This window comes from Xenopus laevis, chromosome 1L, assembly GCF_017654675.1.
Source record: "Xenopus laevis strain J_2021 chromosome 1L, Xenopus_laevis_v10.1, whole genome shotgun sequence".
NCBI classification, from domain to species: Eukaryota; Metazoa; Chordata; class Amphibia; order Anura; family Pipidae; genus Xenopus; species Xenopus laevis.
In genome coordinates this window covers 146,674,179-146,701,261 of record NC_054371.1, presented here as the reverse complement: position 1 = coordinate 146,701,261, position 27,083 = coordinate 146,674,179, and the positions used below count along the sequence as shown (strand labels likewise).

At 37.5% G+C, this 27,083-nt stretch overlaps 1 protein-coding gene across 1 annotated transcript in view; it reads right to left on the bottom strand.

Annotated features, from left to right (window-relative positions):
* The window catches only part of LOC121394205 (aminopeptidase O-like), a 235,151-nt gene that overhangs the window by 11,333 nt on the left and 196,735 nt on the right, over positions 1-27,083 (bottom strand). The window contains exon 13 of the mRNA XM_041564512.1: positions 9,078-9,194. Within this exon, the coding sequence (XP_041420446.1) occupies positions 9,078-9,194 (117 nt within the window). The remainder of the gene's footprint in view (positions 1-9,077; positions 9,195-27,083) is intronic.

Sequence of the window (27,083 nt, the reverse complement as noted above, 5' to 3'; positions counted from 1 at the left end):
TAAAGTCGTACAAATCTTCGTTTCATGCGATTTCCGGACTGTGCATGGAACGTCCTGACATTTTTTGTGCCATGATGATTGGTTGTTTAGTCAATCGGACAGTTTAGAAGATTTCTATTGACTAATGATAATATCTCTGCATGTGTTGCCTATCTAACGATATCAATGGGTGACTGTCACTACTATTTGTAGGACATAAATTTGGTACATTTACGGTCTGTCAATTCATGGGCAGAACATCAGATTTTACTACTTCATTTAATCTGAATGGTTAGTGGTAGGTCGGAAGATTGCAAAGAACGAGCCTTCAGCAGACATAAGGATTGACCTGCATGTCTATGTTCAGCTTATTATCTCTAGATAAATGGTTCCAGGTCAAACTGTGTTGTTGTAAGATCTTTTAATGACTAGGAAATCCTTATGTATGGTCCTTGAAAAAAGGAGGCTGCACACTTGGTAATCCTGCATTCTCCATATGTCCCCCTTGGGAAAGGGTCATGGATTGTGTTTATATTGTGTTTTTCTTGCATCTCCAAAATTCAGAAGGTTTTACCAATGATGACTGGTAAGAGTGTCCAACGAAATTCTGCATTTGTTTCCCCTAGCAGCAAAGTGCATTGAATGAACAGTGTTTTGCTGTGAAATCTATATTCATTGTAATAAGATCAGATGTTGCTAGAAGCCTCTTAGTTGCATCATAAGCCATAATTACTACTCTTGTTATCAGCCGGAGCACACTGGTAGTGAGCGGATGCATGTTGCTCAAATGATGCCCTCAGCTAACTGCGACTGTTTCCTCCATTCTAGCCGTCATGGCCTGGCAGGATATGATGAGAGGCTCCTATTAAACAGCAGTTCTATTAAGACTGAATTAAAACAACCCCCCCATCAAGGACAGTTACACTTCCCGGCGGCAGCAGCAACAGAAACATCTCTTTGTTCTAACAAAATGAATATAGTGTGTAACAAACGCTAATACAATTCCCCATTAGATCAATATTTCTATTTTATCTGCATACAGAGGCCTGTGCAGCCCATATACTGAGGACCAGCTGTGTTTATAATTCAGTATGAAAATCCTGCCCTTGTTTTATGTTCCACTGCGTCTTTTCATTAGAACTGCCATATTAAATACCAAAAGCATACCATCAAAATAGCATTCACTTCAATATAAAAGATTCCCTGTTGGTTCTGCTGGTGCAAAACGACGTACAACTGTATATAAATCTGTCTCACTGTAATACATTCCGGCTGTTCCTTCCCATTTTAGAAGCGAAACTGCTCAGTCTCACGCCTTTTTCACTTTGTAGAACTTTCCTTTCACATAATTTAGCGTTGCCAACTGAACAGCGCATAAAACCCTATCATGCTGCCAAAATATTTAATGCATTAAAATGCCAGACAGCGTGACAGGATACATATCACTGTTTCCATCTTTTCGTGATTCTCCGTCACTACAGTCACAATATTCTAATAACACACACAAACATCTGCCTCCAGCTCACTGTCGCATGATAAAGAGGGAAGCGGTTCAGTCATGCCGCTTTTAATAACTAGCTAAGTCTTACTGAATGCAACTTGTATACACTACAATGAAAAAACAGTAATATAGCAGCAATATATACTGATAATACCATAACAGGTTGCTGTCTGGAAAGGAAATTTCCTGTATTGCTCAGCTGTGCAGTAGTGATCTTTATAGGGTTTGTAAAGGTCTGAGATGGAGGTTTTCAGAATTGGGCTTTTTGCAGCGTCGAGGGATATAATAAATCTCTAAAAATTTGAATTTTGTTTTCCACAAAATATTTTTGTTTTTGCCCCAAAAAGCCTGACTATATACGTTTGTGGTTTAGTAAATAACCCCCCTAACTTTCAGATTATATAGAATAATAGTTTCAAATGCCAAACTGTCAGACTGCAACCCACCAAAAAGGGTAGGTCCAGGCTGATGGGCAATAAGTTTGAAAAGCACTGCCTTACATAGCAGCTTCTAGAACTAGCTCATAATATCCTTTTTGCAATTATTTTTTGGGCCAATATTGTGTACCATTGCAAGGGTTTGTTGGTGCACTTTTGGTTACATATCAGCTTTCTGTTAGTTTTCATTTCTAGGGTAGGGGTAAGTAGTCTTCAACTACTGCAATAATGCCTTTCTTCTATTCAATTATGAGCAGTGTTTGTGCTATTAAGCAAAGTGGCAGCTTCAATTCACATTCATAAAAACAAACATGCATAACAGGAATACACTGTACACGCAAAATAAATCAGTCCATTGTGCTTTACAGTTTATTTAAGGATAATAAACGCTGCTTATAAGCAGGGTATACTGCAGGCAGCCTTTTTAAATATTTTACTTGCCCTCCAGACAAGGTGATGATCAATTTCACACACAAGCAGAACAAAAAAGCATATGGAGACAAAAGAAGAAGACGGAAAAGCTAACAAAGGTATTCCCCCAGGAGGCAACATGGTTTAGGCCTGCTGCCCATGTGTATATATAACGTGAGGCACCGCTAACAGAACCTTTCATTCGACTTTCACACGCAGCAGCTCAGTTGACCATTTTGGGAAGTGAACTTAGAAGTAGCAGGAACACCATCTGCAGTTATATTTTGCATCTAAATTTCATTTAGCATGTATTTAATAGCTCCATGTTCTGATGGTCTGCATTCAAGGATAGACAGATATACTGCATTAGCCATAAGTAACTGAGCAATAAGACTGGAGGATATCTCATGTGCGTACTGGTAAATTGTCATTAGGAACAAATTAATCTAAATTAAAGTTTTTTGCAGCAAAAGTCACCGAGATAGAGATCAGGTAGTACCTATGGGGCAAACGTACTGTTCCAGTGCTCTAATCTGTCCCTGGAATCAGCCCAACCATGACTAGGACTAGTGTGCAGCCCTCACCAATGCTAGAAACATGTTTTAGCTTGTTAAACATATAATCAAATGACGGCTCTCTGGTATTAGCTCAAAGTATAAGGTACTAATCTTAAAGGGGTTGTTCACCTTTAAATTAACTTTTAGTATGCTATAGAATTGCTAACTCTAAGTAACATTATAACTGGTCTTTTTTTTAATACTTTTTGAATTATTTGCCTGCTTCTTCTGACTCTTCCCAGCTTTCAAATGAGGGTCACTGACCCCGTCTAAAAACACAAAGCTCTTTAAGGCTACAAATTGTTAATTGTATTGTAATTGCTACTTTATTACTCACCTTTCTAATCAGGGCTTTTCCTATTTGTATTCTAGTTTCCCACTCAATTTAATGCATGGTTGCTAATGTAATTAGACTGCTGGAATTGCAAACTGGAAAGCTGCTGAATAAAAAGCTAAATAACAAAAAACACAAATAATAAAAAAATAAAAGCAATTGCAAATTATCTCAGAATATCACTCTCCACATCCCTCTAAAAGTTAACAACCCCTTTAAGAAATGTGGACAACCCCAAACAGCTCTGTACTGTATCAAATGAATTGTTGTTAATTCTACAAAGGTAAAATGCATGTTTCTTTATGCATGTGCAGTTGTTTGGGCAGGACGACTATAATATAGAGTGGAGTGTGGTGTTACTGTTGCTGCTGAACTCTAGTTTATAGCCAGAAAACTTAATCTCACCTTGTACTAACATGCAGATTTGTTGTGTGTTTATCTGTAGTAGTTGTAGCAACATGGAAATTTGTATAGGTATAATGAACCTCATAATGTGTGTGTGTGCATGTCTGAGCAGTAATCACTAGTCTAGGGTTACTTGCTGTGCTCTCGGAATACAGACCTAACTAAAACTATAATCAAGAGACAATGAAATGATGAGAGAATATTTTCCTACCAAAGACAAGTATTAACTCTGATAAATAGCAGATTATGAACAATGAAAACTTATTATGGTTCATAAGATAGATCCTTTGCCTAGGGCTGAATAGACAGGTCCAGTTCTTTAGTATTTAAGCCTTCAGTAAACCAAATACATTCCCAGATCCTTAGACATCTATGAGAAAATAAATGCGGCCTCTCAAGGCTAATCTTATTAAGGGAACTTCTACCTGCTATTAAAATGAGGGATGGTTAAATCAACTGGCATTTTCTTCCTGGTGCAAATTAGAAATATTTTCAGTGGTCTGTAACATGAAAGCTACTGCATTAGGAAACTAATGGAGCAAGGCAGGTGTACAATACCAGACCATGGGTGGAAAGGTTATGTTCAGGGAAATGTGCATTGATCCGTCATTTTGACGACTTGCACCTCCATGTTACTTATACTTTAATCAGCCCTTGTTTGGAAAATGATTTAGTACAAAGTAAATCAACATCCTTCGTATGAACAAGCACAAATATAATGGACTACAAAATAATGCATGACAGAGAGGATGGGGAAATGGAGATAAAGTAGGACATAGCACCAACAAATGATCTGTAAATAGCTTTCAATGGTACATTTTGTATTTGTTGCATTTGTTTTTTCCACTGCAGGACATACAATGGTGAAGCAGACATTAGGAGGGTTATTTATTAAAATCTGAATAATAAAATCTCAAAAAATCTAGTTTTTTTTCACTAAAAAGCTCAAATTTTTAGAGGGAAAAAACCCTCAAATTTTTTGAGATTTATTATACCTCGATGCTGCAAAAAGCTAAAAATCCGCCATCGAAGACATGTTGAGGTCCTGTATAAGTCAATGGAAGAGGCACCCGAGTTTTTACGCGATCCGATTTTTTTTATTATTAATAAATAAGCTAAAATCAGCATGGGCGTAAGCCTTAAGCATCCAAGAAAGTCATTTTACTGTACAAGTGTGTTCCAAAAGAATAAAAAATAGGAATAAGGAATAAGCTGAGGCTTTGTCTTTTCTTCGTGAAGCATCATACACTATGCCCTTTAATTATATTACTTGTTTTGAACTAATTTTATTATCTTATTATTACTAAGCAGTATCTTGCAAACCAGTTTTATTTGTAATTAAGGCTTCTTCTCTCTGACCCCCATGGCCATGAAATGAACATAGTTAATAAACAGTTACACTGTATACTAACATTTTGATATACATGCCCATGGGGAGTTTCTTTAGTGCCCATGCCACACACTGAGCAGGAGTAGTAATTACTGAACAGGGAGGTGTAAGAGATATGCAGATAGGGGCAAGGTTAAAGTATTTGCTGAGAGGTGTAAATACACTGCACGTATTACCAAAGTACCTGTGCTTATCTACATGCAGAGGATGAAAGATTTTTCTCCTCTTCTCCAGCAAAAAGGCACAACAATAAACAAGAGCTGCAGTGATGTGCAGTACCCAGGCCTTATTATGACATGGGGCTCATTTATAAACATTGGGTAGTGTCCCTTAGTAACCAATCAGTAATTAGCTTTTCTCATCCAGCTGCAGGTAGAACAATGAAAGCATGCATCTGTTTGGTTGTAGTGGGTTACTGCCCAGGTGCAAATTTGCCATTTAAAGAAAGCATTGTGAGAATAAAACACCATGAAAACAGCAATTGTGAGAACTAGGAAAACCTGCAACAACAAATGCTTTAGACTTCACTAAACATTGCATCTTTGTGCTGACATATATGGCTACCCTGAGATACTATTTCGGGCACTGTAGCCTGATGCTTCATAATCTGATATAGGTGCTGAGGCAAAGGGCGGATTGAGGAGCCAGTCAAGGTCAAATAAGTCTTACAGGAGGAGAGAGAATGATGCTTTTATGGTTTGTTTTAGAAAGTAGTTTTTCACTTACTGATCCAATCGAAGAAGGCAGCAAACTGCCTGAAGCCACATTTGCAGCAGTGTTTTTCCTCCCAGCTGTATTCACTATTGGAGTGGACAGAGATATACCTAGTGATACGGGTTTAAAAGCCTCCATCCTGACATAGTATTCTTTCAGAGGTATAGATTGGGTTTACATAAAGTCACTGAATTGCAAACAATGTTATCTAAGCTTCAATACTGAAGTCTGGAAAAGTCCTTCATATCACCTTGCCTGATAAGATGAAAGCTCAGATATGCCCTTTGGAAAGGTCATACTGTTGCTATCCTTAGGAGAATATGCACACACTTTACTGACAGTTTGGGTTGTGCGAATCGGACAGGGCCAGTTTTGTTTGATTATAGAGAAGGGGGAGCAGCTAAGTCTTACTTTGCGGATTAGAAGTCTCACAGAGAGTCTGGGTTTTGATCCTTCCTCTCTCGTTGCTGCTCTCTCTCCCTCTTATAGAAATGACATTTCATTGGTATTTGGCCATGATGAAAATACATGGTTATTACTATATATAGTGAAACTATGTTTGCATAATAATTAAAAATAACTGTCTGGCATGTGTAAATGCATATAAACAATGTGGAAAAGGCAGGAATAAAATGAAGCAGATCTCCCTCGCCCTATAAGGATATTTTGCTTCCAGGAGGGATTGCTTGCTCTTCCATTTTGCAGTTGTTTCCCTATGAACTTATCAGCACGACCATGAGTCAGCCGGAGTTAAAAATAAGGGAGAAACTGGGCGTTGTGACTGGCTTACTTGTGCTGTCATGTGCCTGAGCTGTTAACATTTACACAACATAAGCACGCCAAACTCTCAGTCCTCCACTTAGCCAGAACTGCAACTCCCAGCAAGCTCAGTCAGCTGACTTACTGCAGATTCTACAGCCATTGCTTTAGGGTAATTCCCAAACTGTGGAGCTTCCCTTCGAAATACCAACGGAAGGCTGGGTTGGGAGGGTAAAGGTTCAGCTTGAAAGCCGGTTTAAGGTGAAATTTGGGGACAATGTCTTTTTTTTCTCCTACATACATCAAAAAGCAAGATTCCCTCAGTGACTCCCATTAATATGAATGTGATGTGTTGTGGTTGGCTTGGCACTGTCATAAAATATGATGCTGCTCCATGCATCACAGATTCAGTCCAAAACAAATGCTCTATAGCTTATGGAATTACATACCACAGAGTATGGTTGTCCTAAACTCACTTTAAGTGCTTATCATTTACCATCGTAGAATTCTGCCAGAAAGCAGCCAGTACAATTCCTATATGTCACATGACAGAGTGGTTAAATAAACAGTACGACAATATATAAGCCTTACCCCATGAGCTAATTTTTGCATGATGCAAGTTTGGGTGGAGAAAAGAAAAATGTAGCCAATGCCAAGCACAGGGAGGGACTGAGGGTTATGGAAACAATGTCCTTTCCCAGAAAACTCCACCGACAAAGATGGAAGACATAGTTCTGCAACAGCTGGATTTCTTAGTGTTCTCCTTGACTGACGGAAATGAAACTTAACAAAAGGGAGATTTTTAAATCATGTGGACAACCAACAATTTATAGCTTCCTTCTCTAAAACTGCATGTAAACTTCTGTGTACCTTTGAATTTTAATGCAAGATAGGAAATCCAAACACTATTGCTGCCATCATTTATTTTTAGGACACATTTCCCATATCTTCCTGCCCTGTCAGACAGAATGGTGTTGTTTTTAGCTCTCCTAAACAGTCCTTTTTCTGATAAGCAAGAGGTTGTACTAGTTTGCTAGCCAACATTGCCTTTGATTTCCCAGCTCCTCTTGAAATAGAACTAGCAGCAGCTATGCTTCAATGGGACACTCCTCTACCCTGTCCAACACCTTGGGCAATCCCCATAATCCAGCCAACATCCACCTTGCAGACAGAGCCTAGGCAAGGCAGCAGTGCTAACAATTGCACTGCCCATTCTGGGTCACCATTAGCAGCCAAACCTCTGCCAGCATCCAAGTCAGACTGGATATCCATAAGTCAATCCCATTGTGCCGCACTAGACTTGTGCTAACTTTGCACCTAACTGCAGTACTAAAGGCTAGTACTGAAAAAGTTATTCTTTCTAGTAAGTAGATAAAGCAATTTAAGTAAATGGAAAATAAACCCTGTTTATAAGAAGGGTTTATTTTAGTGAACCAAAATTGTAATGAGTCAATTGGCATGTTTTTGCATGTCCTGTACATTTCTCTTTTATGTTTTTGCTGTTATATAAAATATTGCTTGACTGGGCTGAAGCCTCAACAAAGACAACAATAACGAAAACACCACTCTTATAACCTCTGGTAAGTCTTTCTTTATCTTGCAGTGCCTGTACAATTGGCACACTAAAGGGGTCAGAGGAAAGGACCAAAAAAAAAAGAGCAGTACTCTGACATAATACCTAAATGACATATGTGCTATATTTAAGGTATATTAAACCTTTAAAGGAGAATTAAAAACTAAAAATGAATATGGCATAAAAAGCCATATTTTATATACTGAAATTATTGCTCCAGCCTAAAGTTTCGGCTTCTCAATAGCAGCAATGAACCAGAACTTCAAAGACACAGGGCGTAACCATCTTGGAAAGACACAGATCTTTATTGCTAGGGCTGTGGTTGCCTTGGGCTGGTACAGAAGCCCAAAACATTATGTACAACATTTCTAGCTACTTCTTTAGTTAGGCTTTAGTTCTCATTTAAAGAGGCAAATGTATTATTCCTGCTTCCACAGTAGTGGGAGGGTTCTCCATAATCTGAGGAGCAACAAATTCACTATTCCACCTTGTTCAAAATCACAAATCCACAGGGCTTCAAATGGATCCTGGTTAATGGTCTGACGTTCCCATTAATCGATGCTTACAGATGATAATGTTCCAAAATACTATCATGTTAATGCATGGTATTGTGCATTATTAATGCATGTTAGATGGATAGCTTGCAGGCTCTATCAAGCACTCCCATATCCTGGAGAGGTCAATCAACATTTTCCATCAGGAAGGTTCTAAGAATAAATGATGAGTATACTTTTACTAATCCCAACTTTTCCCATTGACCTTAACATTCCCTTTGTTTCATTATACATAAAGTAGTAGTGCACCCCTCAGCATAAACATCAGGGCATACAGAAAAGCAGTTCAAAACATAGCTGAGACAAATAGAGTTCTGCTGCTGTTTTGAGGGGTGGTTCCCAGCATGCACTGGCTGCACCCAATTTGTGCCCAAGTTTATGTTATTGTTCAGAATCTCAATGCCAACGATAACACAGCTCTGCCAGTGGCTATATTTCCTTTCACTGTACTTGAATAAATTACCTCTGCATCCTGATTCCTCAGCCTGTAGGTGTTCTCTAAGCATCGCAGAGTCCTGTGGAATAAGGTTCTCTCCTCCAGCAGTAACTCAAGGAGCAAAATCAGCTGCTCTGGGAGAATCTATCAAAAGAAATACATTTTTGGTTACTGGAAGGTTAAACCATCACAAATTCTTATCACATACACAGTTACTGCCCAGGTGGATGATAAAATGTTTTTTAATACGCAGAAAGTATCGAGCTTTTGTTCTAAAGAATCTTTTTGTTTTCATCCAGCTAGTTTCTGTATAGCCCATTTACTGGGCAGCTTACTGGCAGTCGAATTAAAGTTTGTGTCATCACTTTTCCTTTGTACACCAGTCTAATAAAAGGAAATAAAAGCAACGTTCAAAAAGAAATGAATATTCAGAAAAAGGAAAAGTAGAGCAAAAACTTTTATGTTTTTTATTTAAACAAATTCTAACAACATTTTGTACATATAATGTAAATATTTTAAGTCACTTCCTTAAATGTTTTTTTTTTCCTTTTAAAAAAGAAAGAAAGCATTGGAGCTATCTGTCTGGTCAAAACAAGTTGCCCAGACACACACTGTGGAATTCAATGGCACTTATTCCAGGAATTCAAGTGACGAACGGCTCATTATGCTTCAGGGTGGGGCCCGGGTCTCAGTAGTGGGAGTAAAAAGGCCCTCGTTCTGTAAAAAAGTACGGCTGTCCCGTATATCACCTGCCCATATGCTTATTACAAGCTTGCGGTCTGTAGATTAGAGGGTTTTAAATGTAAACTTGTACATTGTACAATTGCTTGTTCCTATTTTTTAGGTCAGACAACAGTTGGGCAATATTGGAATTATCCTTGGGTGTGGCTGTGAAATTCATTCCATTTTAAAATGAATAGAATTATAAAGAAGTGACTCCGGCACTGTTAATGGTAATTTCATTAAAATCTGCCTAACTCCTTATTGCTATTCTGACTCAATATGACCTATCAGATTTCAACAGTGCATTTACTGTGCCTTACCCCAAAATTGTATACATTTGCAAGAGTGAACATGTCTACCTCCAAAGAGCTACGATGAGGCACATGTATTTAACCAGTAAAACAATTTCAGGTATAAGTGGTTCTGGAAAATGCTAGGACTGCACAAATATTCCATCCCTTATGATCTTATTTTTTTTTTGTTGTTTGTGAAATTACTGTAAGGCCTTATAAATGAATGCAAAGTGCTGCATAACTTGCTGGTGCTATATAAATAAATGATGATAAGATCCACCATATAATACCCTTTAATGAACAGATCTGTCCCTGTAATTAGAGTTTCTAATAACCTACAAAGAGGACATACTGCTGTATCATACTGAGGAATATTATTCTAATCCATTTCTAATGAGGCCAAAAATGACTCAGCAGTTCAAAACCTTTACATACAAATGTCACAGAATATCATGAGAGGGGTGTAGGCCTGAATCATCCCACTCTAGGACAGAGAGAGGCCGTGATGGGCAACTTGCAGTTCCCCAGGCGTCTCTGAAATACCTATCTGTATACTGTTATTTTATTGTTAGGGGCAGCTGCAGTTTAACAGCATTTGGAGCTTGCTTTCAGGCCTCACTGGGAAATTTTCCTACTGCAGTTAGATAAATTGCAGTAATAATAATAAGCCACCCATCCCATCCAAGCAGAGTGACTGTCTGAGCAAAATTATTTCAAATACAATTTTGTATTTAATGAACTACTGTTTAACATTCTCCAGTCTGACCCATACTTCTCATGGGAGGATTATAATTTTTCTCTTTAAACAAAATTTGCTTATTTTAGTCAGCTGGAAAGTAAATGAAAGCACCTGGGTATGCAAACACATTCTGCCTCATTAATGAACGCTCACAACATAGTTTTGCCAAGGTTGCACGGAAGGTCGCACACACCCTCTTTTAATGGCGAAAATAAACAAAACATGTTCCGATATTAGACACAGCCTGGGTGGGATATGGGCTTGTAATGTGAAGTAATTAAAAAAAAAAAAATTAACAGCGCTTCTCCACCCATACTACTGTCTATCTATAACACATAATATTGCCATATTTCCAGTGACCGGAGGCTAAACAATATCTGAAATTATTATGCTGATGAATTATATTTCAGGATTTTTTTTCCAAACTGTAAAATTCTTGAGATGCAAAAGAAAAATGACATGAGGAGAAGAAATGTAAATGTTTAGGGAGAGAGAAGGATAAGAGGAAAGTGGCAGAGAATGTGACACAGTGGGGGAAATTTATCGAAAATCGAAAGCCCCTTTCCTGCAAAAGCTATGATTCCATATACTAAAGTATTCAGTTTGATTTTTTAAAAAATAATAAATAAAAAGTTTTTGCACGCAATTTGGAAATTTTGAAAAGTCACAAAAGACGAATTCGCCATCAGTAAAACTATAAAGAAGCAGGCTGTACAAAGCTTGGAAGGGGTCTTCTAGGTACTTAAAAGGTTAACTGTGAAATGTAATAACAAAGTAAAGGCCAAAACCATGCCAAAGCAATGAACAGGGAGACTAAAAGAGTGATATAAAGTTACAGAAATGTGAAGGTTTGCAGATCAGATCCATCCCAGCATTTTTCTGCTAGCCAATGTGTAGATTATAACATTCAGTCACGCACAAAGGATTTCATGAGATACTTCCTCGGAGCAATCAGAACTGTGCGTCTTGCATCGATACAGGATTTCACTTTCTTTCAAAATCTCTGTGTGACTTAAGGGCACGGCCCATCTGCTGAGCGGCACAGAAGAAGCAAAGACCACCCGCACCTCGCAGACACTATCTGTCAATCCATATGTTACAGCGGGACAATTGAAGCCAGGCTGGGACGCTTGCTCCTAGGGACAAAAATGTCATTGAAAACGTTTTAACTACTGACCTTTTTTTTACAGGCATGAAAGGTGACATAAGCCTGCGCTTGAGCATCCACAGCACCAGCCGTGCCACTTGCACTGCGCCCGGGGAGTGGTGATCCTACAAATCAAACTACAGCTGGTATGCTGAATATTCCATTTGGTGTTGCCTGCATTTGAAAGAAGGCATTGAAAGTCTTCTCTGAAGGGAAAATGTGCTGTGGACTTATGCAGCGAGCGATTGATAGTGGCGTGTTTTCTATTATTACTCCATTATCACGCTGGGATCTGTGCCTAAATGAGGCATACTTCCTCCCTGATGCCATTTCCTTTTATCCTGCCTGTAGTCTAAAAGTGGATCAATGGAAGTAATACATATGATGTCACTTCAATTTACAGCCACTGCCTCCCTCTTTCTCATAGACTAGATGGATCGATTCTTCCCAAAAATGGTTAAGAAATGCTTAGGGAACTTCTTCTACCAGAAAAGGGCTCTCTGCTATATTTATCTAACTTACTACCGCAGGAACTGTTTATACTAAGTTTGAGGGGAGAAAAAAAAAAGGACGGGGGGGGGGTTTGAGAGAAACATAATGTATGCTTGCAAATGCTGGCTTGGTTTCAATGAAAAGAAAAAGGCAGTCAACTGAATTAACCCTTTCAGATCTGCAATGTATTCTGTAATGTGACAACCCCACAGCCCCCAGATGCTCTAAATGACGTAAGCCAGCACCCCCCACTATGGGCAGCAAATGGCTCTCCGAGGATGCTACAAACTGTAGTTCTCTTTCATGCAATGCAAAGCAATTATAGGAACAACAAACCCCACTGTGGCGTCACTTCGTTCTGGCTGCAAACTGGGGCAATAGAAAACACTTACAAATACAGGTTGCGGCCATTTTAAATACATTTTATTAATGAGCATCCTGAACGTCAAACATTTTTAACGATATGTAATCTGATTTTAAGTCTCCTTTTAACCCCTCTGTTATAACAGGGTCTTTTCAGGTGTGCAATAAAAACCTAAGGTCACAAAGGGTTTTCTCCATCTACTTGGAAAGTCACAGTCAAAAAATTAAATTATTGCCCGAAAAACACACTTGTGTTTTCTAGCAATATCTATGAGCTAGGGTGCACTCTATTCTAATCTTTCAGATTTTACTAGGAAAAGTCTCATTGACAAATATGTTAAGACATGGCATCACCCTCACAGTTGCGTGTTACTTGCAACATGCAAACCTAAATTCTAAATTTTTTTAATAATAGTTGTTACGATATTTACATTAACCTTCTCTTTTAAAAATAATATATTTATTTATAGTGCATGAACACAAGTTAAGTTTGTAATGTTTGTGACCATCTTTAATGATGCAGTAAATACAGTGCAGACTGAATTATGGTTAGAATAAGGTGCTGCACATATATATACAGCCTCAATTTACCATTTACCAAAATATATTACTTTGTTATAAACAAGAAAAAAACCTGGAAGTAGTTTTTTTTGGAACTGAATATGAGAATTCAACATAAAGACATGGAACTTTGGGGAAAACAATTTTTACGAGATTTTGCAAAGCCAATTCTATACCCTGCCTCCATGGCGAAAAAGCCTGGGCTGCGTGTACATGAGTTCTTGTCAGACGCTCATTAACAGATAGAAATGCATCCTTCCAATTTCAGGAGACAGGATTTACTGGGCTCCCCGTCTTTGAGTCTGCACCCAAGAGGAGAATAAAGGAGACCAAGTCATAAAAACACAGTGCATGGCTGATTTGCCTTTGAGGGCTGTTTTCCGCTGGCTGCAATTAGACAAACCTTTCTCACACTTTTTTTTAATCTTTTGCTTTACACGTAGAGAATTTTTTTTTAAAGAAAACAAGTTTGTTCCTAACTTTCATTTGAACTTCTGTTGTTTTAAGGAGAAGAAAACTAACTAGGAACCTAATGTTGCACTATATAGAATCATTTTATGTTTCACTAAGCGCTGAATAATACAGAAATCAGGAAATAAAAGGCTATTGTGAAGTTCCACGAATAAGTACAATCATATCTATGGTGTTTGATTACTGCCTAGGTAACATTCCTTAGTTACATACATTCCCATGTATATCTAACCAGCAAATATTGCAGTTCCATTACAGTCTGTGGGGTACACCTTAGTTAAGGCAAGCAATATGGCCGATCTTGTTCTATACATATACAGTTAAAGCAGAGAAGTATAGTTTCTGTTCAATACTGCACTGGGGCACATATAACCCCATTTTTAAAAAATAAATTGGTAACTATAGTTAGTGCACTCCCTGTCACTCACTTACTTATTATTCTAAGTGACAGGGTACAACTTATTCCAGCAATTTTACAGGTTCGGAGTCCTCCGATAACAATGTTAGATTGCACTAAATAGCGTGGGGGTTTTGGAGTTCATAGCTAAGTTGAGGAACTAATTTGCCAGTCAAAACTTCCCAGGACTGTTTAAATAGAAGAGATCTAGAAATGACTGCAAGAAATGTTTGCATGGTTAGTTAAGCATGTTTGTATTTCAGCACATATGACTGGCGGTGGGGTTCTGGAAGAACTCAAGTTAACTGGAGATGGCAGTACCTTTTATTTAAGCCATGCAATTCTTTGTCGTTAAGGCAAGCTGCTTTCACAACGTGAATGTTTCTAATTCTGTATTTTTGCCCTTTATTTAATCCATATGAAATGAAAGGCATATTTAAACATCAGCTGCTTCATAAAGGTGTATTGGAGTGGGGTGTCTGATCAGAAGGGACAGACAAATGTGGTTGGGAGCTGATCTCTACGTTCACTCATCTGACTGTATCATCATCATTATAACTGGCCCCGGGTAGATTAGCCCAGAGCTAAACAGCTCCTGGAAATTCTCAGTGTATTACAGACAATACAAATGTCTTTATAATTCTTATTTGACCGTTGAAGGGTACTGTTCCCCTCCTCGCAGAACACATGACATGGTAAACTGCTTTAAGAATTTACAGACTGGAAAAAAATGCATCATGGTGTTTGAAACGTATTGAAGTGTCATCTACAATTGTACCTTTGTGATATAACAAACAGCTGACAGTGCATAAAGGGAGCCAGGTGTACTCTGCAGGTTCAGTCAGGCTACAACAAATCTTCCAGCATTCTCAAAGCTTAAACAGCTTCTGTGAGTATTAATTTATACGGCGTTTGTTAGTACTTGCAGGTGCTAAATACTGGATAACCTGAGCTGAGGACACACGGGCGTTACGTGGATGTGACTCAGTGGAAATGGACAGAGTTTGCCCAGATCTGCACTTGAAACATTCTCTTTCTGTGTGCCTATTGTGGGACTTTAAACTTAACAAAGTAACATTTCGGCTGCTACTAGCATTGAACTTGTATTTGCTCTTTTCAGGGACAACAAGGAGAAAATAAAGTCGCTTCCACATTGCTTTTAGTTGCAAAGCTTTAAATAATAATAGAATGTGGCCCAATAGACATAACTGGCCTGTATGAGAATATACAAATGCTTAGCTTTCCTGAAACCCAGAGTTTTTTTTAATGATGAGAAGATAATCATTGGCATGCATTTAAAGCTTGCTCTACCTTATGCGATTATGGTAGATGTACTCCATAGTGTTTTACATATGGCATATGAATTGGCATAGATTATACTGGAACACATTAAATTCACATCCTACACTGCTAACAATTCACACACAGCTAATTAGCAATATATGTATAGCATGGCTGCACTGAAGAAAGTGCAGCCTACAATGCGCAACATGTGGGTTCAACGTGTTTCTGGTTATAAAGGGTTAAGTTGTAACAACATTTACAACACTGTAGTGGGAGCTGCCATATTGGCAAGTCTGGCTAACAAATCCTCCATTACTGTATGCAATATTATAAGTTATTAAAGTATCTGAATAATAACGTCGACAGAACTAAGAATATGGGGGATAAAGGTAGTTTAGAAATGTAATGATGAATCAAATAGTATAGTCTTTTCAATGCTATAATCAACTGAACACACACACACACACACAAAAAAAAAATAAATAAATAAATAAAATATTCCCTTTAAGTTTATCTGGGAATGTGTGATTTGTTGCACACTAAATAAGAGCTGTAACTGCTATAAGAAAAAATTATTTATAAATACATTTTTGAAAGAAAAATCTCTAGGAGCTGCTAAATGCAATGCTAGTTCTGCTGTGATGAAGAAGGCATTATACCAGAAGCCACATTTTTGCAATACTTGATCGAACCTTCTTTTTACACAATGTTTTAAAAACTGTGTTTTTCTTATAGAAAGACACACAAGACGTTGCATTGTCTCATTTGGTCCTTATGAGCAGATCTGAGAGGAAGTGAAGAGAAGTTCACTTCCTTATGTGCCATTGCCCGTTCACAACTAGAGGTGGGGCACCAACAGATTTCATTTTCAGTATGGGCTGACCCAACACTGCAGGATGCTTAAAGGACCAGTAACAGTATTTTTTTTTTAAATTGTTTCTTTTCAAAAAACAACAACACTGTTTAAACTTTTAATTCGCAAAGCATTTATTAAGAAATTACTTACCCATTCTCTGCATGCACTCCTCTTCTGAAATGGCATCAGGGGGACGATCCATCGTGCATCGCTCAATTTCTCCTCCCTGGCTATCTCCTATAGAATGCAGGGAGGAGAAAACGTGTGCCGCACGATGGATCGTCGCCCTGTCGCCGTTTCAGAAGAGGAGCGCATGCAGAGAATCGGTAAGTAATTTTCTAATAAAAGCTTTGCTAATTAAACGTTTTAACTGTGTTGGTGTTTTTTTTCGTTAAAAAGAAACACATTTTTTTTTTAATTTTTTTTTACTGTTACTGGTCCTTTAACTCAAACAGGATTAATATGACAAAGCACTGTGTTGAAGACAAAAACATGGGGGCTTGGTTCACACTAAGGCACTAGCATTGTGCCTTTCAATAGTTATCAATTGTTCACATTTTCAGACAAGCCCACCATATTGAATTACCCATAAAACACTTCAGGATTTCCAAGCAGGGATGGTTTTACATTCTAAGCCAATTTAAGTCCTAATTTCATAAAAAAAGAAATCTGGAAAATGATAGATGAAGCTAGGAAAGCATATAGACAGTAATCAGATTAGCGCTAGGACAATCATAACTTTAATCTCATCACAGTCCAGAACCTTTCCTACAAAAAAACAGACTCACCGCCAAATAAATATACAGCCTGCTGGTGATTAGTAAAAAGGGGGATGCTCATATAGTCTCTACAAATTCTATACAGGCAAGCATGAATTGTGAACAAATTCTTTGACCTTTATATATTTATTCTGGTTTTTATATGTTACCATGACCTAATATGGTATAAAGAGTAGAGCCTTCTTTGCTCCATACTTGAATATAATCTCTGATTTTGTACAGCGCTGTGGAATATGTTGGTGCTTTATAAATACTTGATAATAAGCTTTGTATTTTTTTCAAACCCATAGTGGGTTATTTTATTCAGTACTGGTAAAGTTATGATTGAGGCTTTGTGATTATATAGAAATAAAGCTTTCTTTGAAGCAAATACAAATTTATCCTAGAGTCCAGTATATGCTGATTTTAAAGTACCATACTGTTTAGGAGAAGGGATCAGTATTGTGTCCAGTAACTATCAAAAAATAAGAAATGTTTTAAAATAATTAAAAAGTACAGTTACCATGCACTGACAAAAAATGAGTGTATTGCTTTAGAAAGACTACTATAGTTTATATAAACAAGCTGCTATGTAGCTATGGGGGGAGGGGGAGTCACTCATGTTAAAATAGGGCCAAATGGCATAGGCTACATAGCCTATATTATATCATATTGTATTCTACAGAGCGTATCTTTTAAGTGCAATGTTACCTGTGCTTTTTCTCTTTTTTCCTGGTTCAAATGGCTGCCCCTTGGCTACACAGCAGCTTGTTTACATAAACTATAGTAGTCTTTCTGAGGCAATATAAAATAATTTCCAGTGCAGGGCAACTGTACACTATTTTAATTACTTAAAAACACTAAGTTTTGGTGTTGATGTTCCTTTAATCAAATTAATCCACAGTGTAGATCATCACTAACCAGTGCCCGCCCCCTTGTAATTATCCAATAGTAATGCAATCATTAGGAGACAATTATTCAAGCTTTATATTTAAGATAAGCATAAATAAAATAAATCCCCAACAACTGACCAGAAAAAAATGGAGCTGCTGTGTTCAGTTACTAGTGCACATAATGCTATACATATGTAATCACTGCTTTAACATTTTTTTTTTATAATCCTACTTTTTTCTTTTTTTAATAACCCAGTGAAAGTTTTCAGTTTCGATGACAACAATATAGAATTTTTGATTAATGCAACTTTCTTTAATATTATTTTATTCTTTGGTGTCTGGTCAGAAACATCTGTGCAGCTCTCTTTTTCTTGCCAGAATTTAAAGTTGAAAAGTCTGGAAGGAACGCAGTTCATAGAAAGACTGCATCAGTCAGGGCTGAAATATGAAGAAATAAGACGAAATTTCCCTACTACTTATTATTATTCAAGCACATGGATTTCAACCACAGAAAAGTCTGTATATTATAAGATACAGTTACTATACACCAAAGTTGCAATTGCTTTTAGAATCCTTAGCCAGCCTGGATGATTTATGTGTCAGATAACAGCATCTAACTAACCTGCAAAGCGATGGTCCAATTCAAGCAAATTAAACATTCCAAATGTTTCCATAATCTTATACTGATATACCATGTCTCAATAAATAAACCAATCATTTACACATAAGTTTGAGATGACTTACCCTTTGTTTGTCACAAACCCTGATAAATGTGACACTTTGGATGAATATGAAAATGCAATATATACGGCAACAGGACAAGTAGACTATATCATTGATATAAAAGAAGCTGATCAGCATAACAGATGTGATATCCCGAGGTTAGCAAAGACTCATAGATATGGAATTTACATGTGTATCTATATGATCAGCTTGTTTATGCATAGATAACAGCACCAGAATGTTGTCTCCCTTATCCCTGACTATGTTTACCTTGGGCTACATGAAGATTCACAAGAATAATGATCAGTTTTTACTTACTTTTAATTAACACTCCAGGCTGTACCTGTTCATTTACCGTTCATTCACTTGCACCGGGATTCCTTCTACCTCACAAAACCTTTCCTAGTCAGCAGACAAGTGTTCTTCAGCATAGGACCATGTGTCCACTGCCACTCCCTCAAACCAATAACTCCTCAGGTCTGCACTTGCCCCACCTTTGTAAAGCTTCACAGATTTCCCTTTTCCACCCATTCCCAGTACCCATCATTACAACAGTGTCTGAAGACTTTGTTCTACTAGCCGTCAGCTATCACTCTGTAATTACTTTAATGAAAAGGATTTTATTGCTTTATTAACCCGTTGGTGGACAGAAAATAATTCCTTGAACCTCTAATGGGTTTTCGGGATCTTAACTGGATAACCTCGACAATTGTCTGCAGTCGGTCAAGATCTGACAGTTTGGAAGGATTTCCCTTTCTTAAGAAAGAACAGTCTGAAGGGATAGTGTGCCACATCTACAGGGACTAACCTCTTATTAACTCCTCAAAAAAGTTTTGGGTGTTTGTTTTTTTTTCTCCCCAGAAAAAAAAGTTTTCTTTACATCTTTTGCCAGCTGAAAACCTGCAAGCCATTAGATACGATCTTGAGACTATTATACCAAAGACCATGACACGCAAACACAGTTTATAAACATTAAAAAACTCTTTTTGTTGTCGTGAGCAAGCCAAGCAGCTCTTAAAGAGAATTTAACAGCATTACAAAGCACCATCATACTGCATGCCTCACTTTAGTTTCAATGTCAGATTTTCCATTTTTAATAAAAGAAATACAAAAAAAGTCAAAAAGTATGCTAAGCTCAAGCCCTTTTCATTGAACTAATGTTGAAAAAGGGGGTATAATGCCCCTTTCATCTATTAAACTAAAATGCTTATTTAGAAATGAAAGCTCAGGTACAAAACATATCTCACACACAAAACTGTGCATACTAGAATTGACTCCATTGTGAAAAAACTGGGAATGGAACTTGTGTGTGATTTAGCTAAGTGGCACACTAAACTGAGACAAGTTGTTGCACACTATTACTCTGGAATTCTGGGGAAATTGCAGCATGGTGAGCAAAAAATGTGATTTGCTGGCATTTTCATGCGTAGCATTTTTCACCTGGGTTAGTAAGAGTCCTTATGTGTATATAGTGTACAGAGTAAAACGTTCAGTTAAACCTAATGAAAGAGACTATGGAGTGTAAGTTCCTCTGGCACAAGGACTAAAGTCAATGTCAATCAATTGCTGTAAAGTATTGTTTAATGTCAGGGCTTTATAGAAATAAATGATAATCTGATTCCACTGCTCCAATAAGCCTAGCTTAATCGGGTGGACAATAAGTTGTGCTCTGCCTTGTCATTTTTAGGCCACACAAAAAGGTATGGTTGTAAGCAAAAAGAGAGAGCATCGCTAATACCAAAGAGGCCTTTAAGCCTGAAATGTCCTTTACTCTTTATATACCTGTATCAGGATTGTCAAATCTGCAGTCCTATATTGAGTTGACAATGGTGTTTGTGCCAGGAGTTATTCCTTATTAGATTAAGGACCACAATTTTGAATCTGATTTATGTATTTTTCCATGTTGTAAAGCTCAAAGTTGAAACTACAATCTCCCGGAAGGCTTTCCTCCATGTTACTCTCAATTCCTTAGCTAAAGTGCTCTTACCTGACCTCCTGTGAAAATCTTTCAGGCATGCAACATTTTACACCAGGAGGAGGGTAAGTGGTAATAGGTATGAGTACGGCATGCAAGTTACTGTTACACACATTTGACAAAGGATATTTTTATCATTTTCTTCTGCAGCAATGTGACAGGGATGAAGAAGATTAGTGTATATGCAAAACACCACGTGGCAACACGTGCATATGACTAATGGCCTGCAGCAGACTGATGCAGATCACAGCAAGGCTTGTTTTTCCAAAGTAATTTGCAAGTTGTGATCTCTCTGAGCAACTGTCAAACTTGCAAGTGATAGACCAGGGGAGTAAAAGCTAATTTATATGAACAGCAGTTTGCCTTATGTATAAACACAAGCAAGATATAGGTAGAGAGTTGGTGTTAACCATAGCTTTAATGTCCATATTTAAAGGGAACCAAAATTCTTCCTTATTGAAATCACGCGACAACTGGCTGTTGATACAAATTAACAGTAGTCAGGCAGCTCAGCAAAGTCAGAGAGATCAGCAGAAGAGAAGGGGGCTAGACTTAGGGAACTGTCAGAAACCATTAAAAATCATGAAAAGTCTGCATATTTTTTAAATTATCTATATTGCAAAGTTGCTTGAAATTATGTTTACTTTTCAAAAAGTTTAAGTTATGTCTTTGTGGAGTTCCCCTTTAAAGAAAAATATAATATAAACTATAGCTTATTTGTACATAGTCACAACAGTGTCCTGATTTATTCACTTTCATGAAACATTCCCTTAGGTCTAGGACAATGACAAATGGGGTCTTTGCTGCCAGTGTGATTAGGTGGCATTAAAACATCCAAAATACAGTTTCATTGCCTGCAAAGTAAAATTTGACCAAGAACTTACTCAATATGCATAACTGCTTGAAAATACATTTGAAGGCAATTTCAGATGATTATGTGTTTTGAGTAGTTTACCTGCCATGAATTAAATTGCAGGCAGTGGCACACCATTTTGGATGTTTTGTCGTCTGAGATTTTAACACGGGCAGCAAAATGCTACATTTTGTCTTAGTAACATGCTAATGGAAGCAAAAATGTATTTACACCAGGTTTGTCCCTAAATGTGCAATTAATTTAATACCATTTTTGTTGCAGGGGTGTAGCTAAGATTTTTTTATGCCTCTTCATGAGAAGGAAACAGACAAAATCCAAAACTGTTTTTCTTGGGCTGCTGAACAACAACATGACACACCCCAAGTTTTATAAAAATATACAACTGGTTTAGAAAGGCTTTATTTGTACATTCTTTCCCACGGCAGCTTTTTGTGCCTGATCATTGTCTATTTAAGCCAATCATACTTCTGAGTAGGAAACAAACTGGTCAATCAAACTTCAATCAGCCAATGAGTTAAGGCTAGAGTCATATCACAACTTTAGTTCAACTGCAGGACTATAAAGACTGCACTTGTTTTGTGTGTATCCTGTAGAGGCTGGGATTCCAAAAGCCCCCAGAACCTCATGACTTACATTATAGCAGGACTTATGTTATTATATGCTGTAATTAGTTAACAAACAATTCAAAAATAAATAGTAAAGCCAATGGAATACAAGGACTTTAGATCACACTGATTTTCAGTAAGATGCCATGTCGCTCACAGGTCTGATCAGGGAATTATGTACTTGACATATACAGTATTGTATAATATGCAATATTTTTCATCTGAATGCTTTCACAAATACAGTTGTATCTCATGCATAGCCTGGAATGGAGTAGTCTCCACAGAAACCATACAAATGTTATTAGGGTAGAAATGAACTCCTCTTGTATTAGGAAAGCATAAGTGTGTGGATAATTGCCCAGGCATTATGCCGAAAAGAAAAATATATTAAATGCACAGAAGTGGCCAGGCAGGCTTCTTTCCCCTGACCCTGGTAGAGTGAAACATAAAATCTACAGAAAAGCTTATTAGTATGATTTGTACCTGTCCCTTCTGGGATTACTTTAGCCAGACTGAAACATACAAGACCTCACATGCCAGGAATCCAAAATCAGATTTACAGTGTTGATTGCTCTTACGGCTGAAATATTGAATATTGCCCTTAGAACGAATTGTCATTGTTCCTATATAAATGTACCAGTTTTTTTCACACCCAAAAGATTGTGGGTGATTTACAAGAGAATAGAGAGTAAAAAAAGATAAAAGATGGTATAACATTTTGATGTTGAAGATTTGAGAGAAGAAAGCCTTATTGAGAGATTATTTTATTCTGAAATCTCCCTTTTGTAAAAAACGGTCACCCTTCAGCGGTAACTGGTATTTTCAAAACAATAAATAGGCACTGACCACTAAATGGCCTTCATTGGAAACCCGTCTTTTCATGGCACTTAACCCCACCTAGGAGGCCAAGCAACAGTCTGTGAACCAGTGCCATCAGATGCCAACACACTGGGCCTACATGCAGAGCCAATATTTTACCTTATGCCAAAATATCTCAGAGATACAAAATATGAAACACAAAACAAAAAATCTCTGCACAAACACATAACCCTCAGTGGATCATTGCACTGACATTTCAAAAACTACGTGTCAGGCTTATGACTACTACTAAATAATATAGAGTAACTGAGAAAAGGTTACATGAGCTAATGTCTGTACAGTAAGGTGCAGAAAATACTTGCATGTGTGTAGCTCTAGTAGTAGTAGCAGAAGAACTATTAAAAGCAAGATTTAGCTGTATTTATCGAAAGTATACCTTGTATGCTGATTATGGCTTCAGGACCAGAAATGACTAGGTGTTCCATATTCTCACCATAAAAAATTGTGACCCCAAAGTGTGAATATGTATGTGTTTGTGTAACATGCTTTTCATGTATAAAGGAGTACAAAAGAATGAGGGAGTGAAGAATATTAATGTCACTAGCTGTGTATAAAAACAGTTGTAGTCAGACTTGGTTGTGGTGGTGGTGGGGGGGGGTTGGGCAGAGACAAGATCAAAGACCCTATAAATGGAACGGAGTTAGGTTACACACTGCACTGACTAAACAAAAATATGACTTCTATTCATCCTTTCACACAGACAAACCTCTGCCACTACCAGTCTGGATCACATACTGAAAAACAAATATTTCAAATGGACTAACCATTTAAGGCCCAGTGGGCTTTCCTGACATTAATAGCTGTTATTTGGTGCAGGGCTATAAGAAATGGGATATTGTTACCTTAAGTGTTGGGTGTCACTGACAACTAATAATTCATGTGCTGCAGTGTTAGAAAGAAACATCTTTGTTACCCAATCTACTATGTAATGCTGTGTAATTATAGGTCTTGTATCCTCACTCTTCATTAGTTAAAGGGCCAGTAACATAATATTTACTGTCCTAGAAAGCACGAATCATTTTTCTTTTGGTGTGTCTGGTTCTTTAATATGTCGGGAGATGCTAAGAGTTGCAGCTAAACAACGACTAGAGGTCTGGGAATATGGGATGTTTTTTTTTATTAACTAAATCTAAATGACAAACTGACCAGCATAAGAGCAAGCATTACACCATGTATCTAACAGGTTTATAAGATTTTAAAAAAACCTTATCAGTTTTGGTCTACTACCACTCTACAAGGTAACCGATTTTCTTTTTCGTATACAAGTCAGAGTTTGGGTTGGTAAAATCTTACAAGTTGCTGCACTGAATCCTTCTGGTTGCAATGAGTTCACTTACATGGAAGCTTTACATGGGCCGATGCTTAGGGGGAAGGGAAAGGGTACATGGCTTCAAAACCAGCCCAAGTATGAAAACATAAAACCACTTCAAAGACCCAAAGCAGCTCTCCAAAGTGGAGTGACATCCATATGCCAATGCACAAAAAATGTCCTTTGAGGTCATATATCAGTTTACTCTTCCTTGTACACAGCTTTCAGTTTAGCGTGAAACAAAACTGGCCTGAATGTATTACATTAGTCTGTTGTGTAATGTGCCGAATTTCAGGGAAAGATAACATGCCCTCTTGTAGCACACAATTTTTTAATAAATATATTTGTTTTTCCTTTTTTTATCATAGTAAAGTGGGTGTCCACAGTTTTCTGTGATTCTAAGATTGTGTACCCTACACGTATGGCCTAGATTCCATTGAAAAGGTTATACAGATTCCATTTTGGTACCAATGGACATATAAGAAGACATTAAAAACCCTTGTAGGGCCAGATGTGGCTTACGGGCCTCAAGCTACACAACAATGATCTAGAGCACATAGTAAATCTACAGAACAGCATACTACAAACAAAATGCCTTGCAGGTAACAATGACGAGAATTGTGTTACTTAATTTCTTTGAAACATTTACATACAATGTTAAGGTAGCGGGACAAAAATACTGCACAGTAATGAAGTAATGAAATACTGTATGTATAGGTACTCCCCAAAATCGTCTTCTATGTTGTCATCCACTGAATTCTGAATAAAAACTTCAGTGCAGCATATTGATTTCCAGTTCCCTACCTAAATATTCTTATAAAAACTTAAAAAGATGGGGTTATCATTAAATACGAATGTCTCCAGCATGCAAACAAACGATGCATAGTGCCAACTGCCAACCATGCTCTCAGAAATCAACACAATTCTAAGAGATTAAAAATACATATTTAACTATATTTTACACAACAGCATTGTCAAAAATGATTGTTTCAAGATGTAATTAAACAAACAAGCTGCCACAATTACAGAAACAGCATTACCAGTCATTACGTTCACACCCAAAGGTAACCTTCAAGGGCTGGTCAGCTGCAGGTGTTCATGCCACAGCAGCAACAGTTTAAAGGAACACTATGCAAAATATTTTGCCTCATAAATATTACACATTTTTTCCTTTACAGCCTATAACTTTATTCCAATGGCTATTACCAGAAACTTTACAGGGCAAGAGTGGCCTCAGGGATTTAACACCCTTCTGAGTCAGCTCTGTGCATATTTGGTGTCTTTTGGTCTCTATTGCTTTGAAATCACCGACAAGCCACATAGCAATTCAACCCCCTAGCCTTCCACCCCTCACAAAAACAGAAGGACACATTCAAGATGTATAAAATAAATGAAGAATAATAATGGAAAACTGAGGGTACTGGTATAAACGGTTAACTACATGAAGTGGATGCAAAAGTACATCTTTTTTTATGTAAAGCAATCGATTTCAAGGATAGCCAACCAGAGGCAGAATAGTGAGACCAACACTAAAAGCTGTGTCAAATGAGGTACACAGCGATTCCGAGCTAAGCATCCAGGGAGTAAACAGAGCCATCAACCATATCATTCATGGTGTGCAGGAACCTGCTTTGCCTACATCTACAGATCATGATTACTACAACATAAGTCAACTCCCATTCTAGTCATTTCACCCACTTCTTCAGAGACCACACACCTTAAGTGACTGCCTTCTAATAATGTGTTTTGCCCTATTTCCTAAGCCTGCCTTTCTGTGTCTAAAAGCTAAAATCCATTATTTTCAGCAGTTTGTGATCACTGATATAGAACTAGATCATTGGCATTACATATTTCAACAAATGCAAAAGCCAGTTATGGGATACTACAGAACTTCCAGACCATAGGACCATTTACAGATCTGCCTGGAAGAATGGGTACAAAGATTGTTCAAAGCTGGTACATATTTTCCCAAAAGAGTTGGTTTAACAAAATATTAGTGTGTGGATATTGAATATAAATACAGGTATGGGATCTGTTATCCGGGAACCCGTTATCCAGAAAGCTCCAAGGTATGGAAAGGCCTTCTCCATAGACTCCATTTTATTGAAATAATCCAAATTTCTAAGAAAGATTTCCCTTTTCTCTGTAATAATAAAACAGTACCATGTACTTGATCCGAATTAAGATATAATGAATCCTAATTGGAAGCAAACCCAGTCTATTGGGGTTGTTTAATATGTACATGGTTTTCTAGAAGATTTAAGGTATGAGGATCCAAAATTATCCGTTATTTGGAAAAATCCCAGGTCCTAAGCATTTTGGATAACAGGTCCCATACCTGTATCACATTAAAAATTCAATTTTGCATTTCAGTGACTAAAAATATTAGAACATTTCTAGCATAGGATTTATTACTGAGCGCATTGAGAGAATTGGGCTTGAATGGTTTTGCAACACACTGTAAAGAAAATGCAATTAATTATCAAGGGAAAACTCGAAAATAAGTCTCCTTAAGCAGTCTTTATACTTTCATTTGGGGTAGAAACTTCTAAGTAGCCATAAAGCAGTGAACAATCAATTCTATCACTGATTTAACCTTAGTGGCTCACATTACAAGAAAGAGAAGCATTAAACATTCAGCTAAAACTTCTCCTGCCAAGAGTCACATTTAGCAGCTCACCAGCTTGAGAG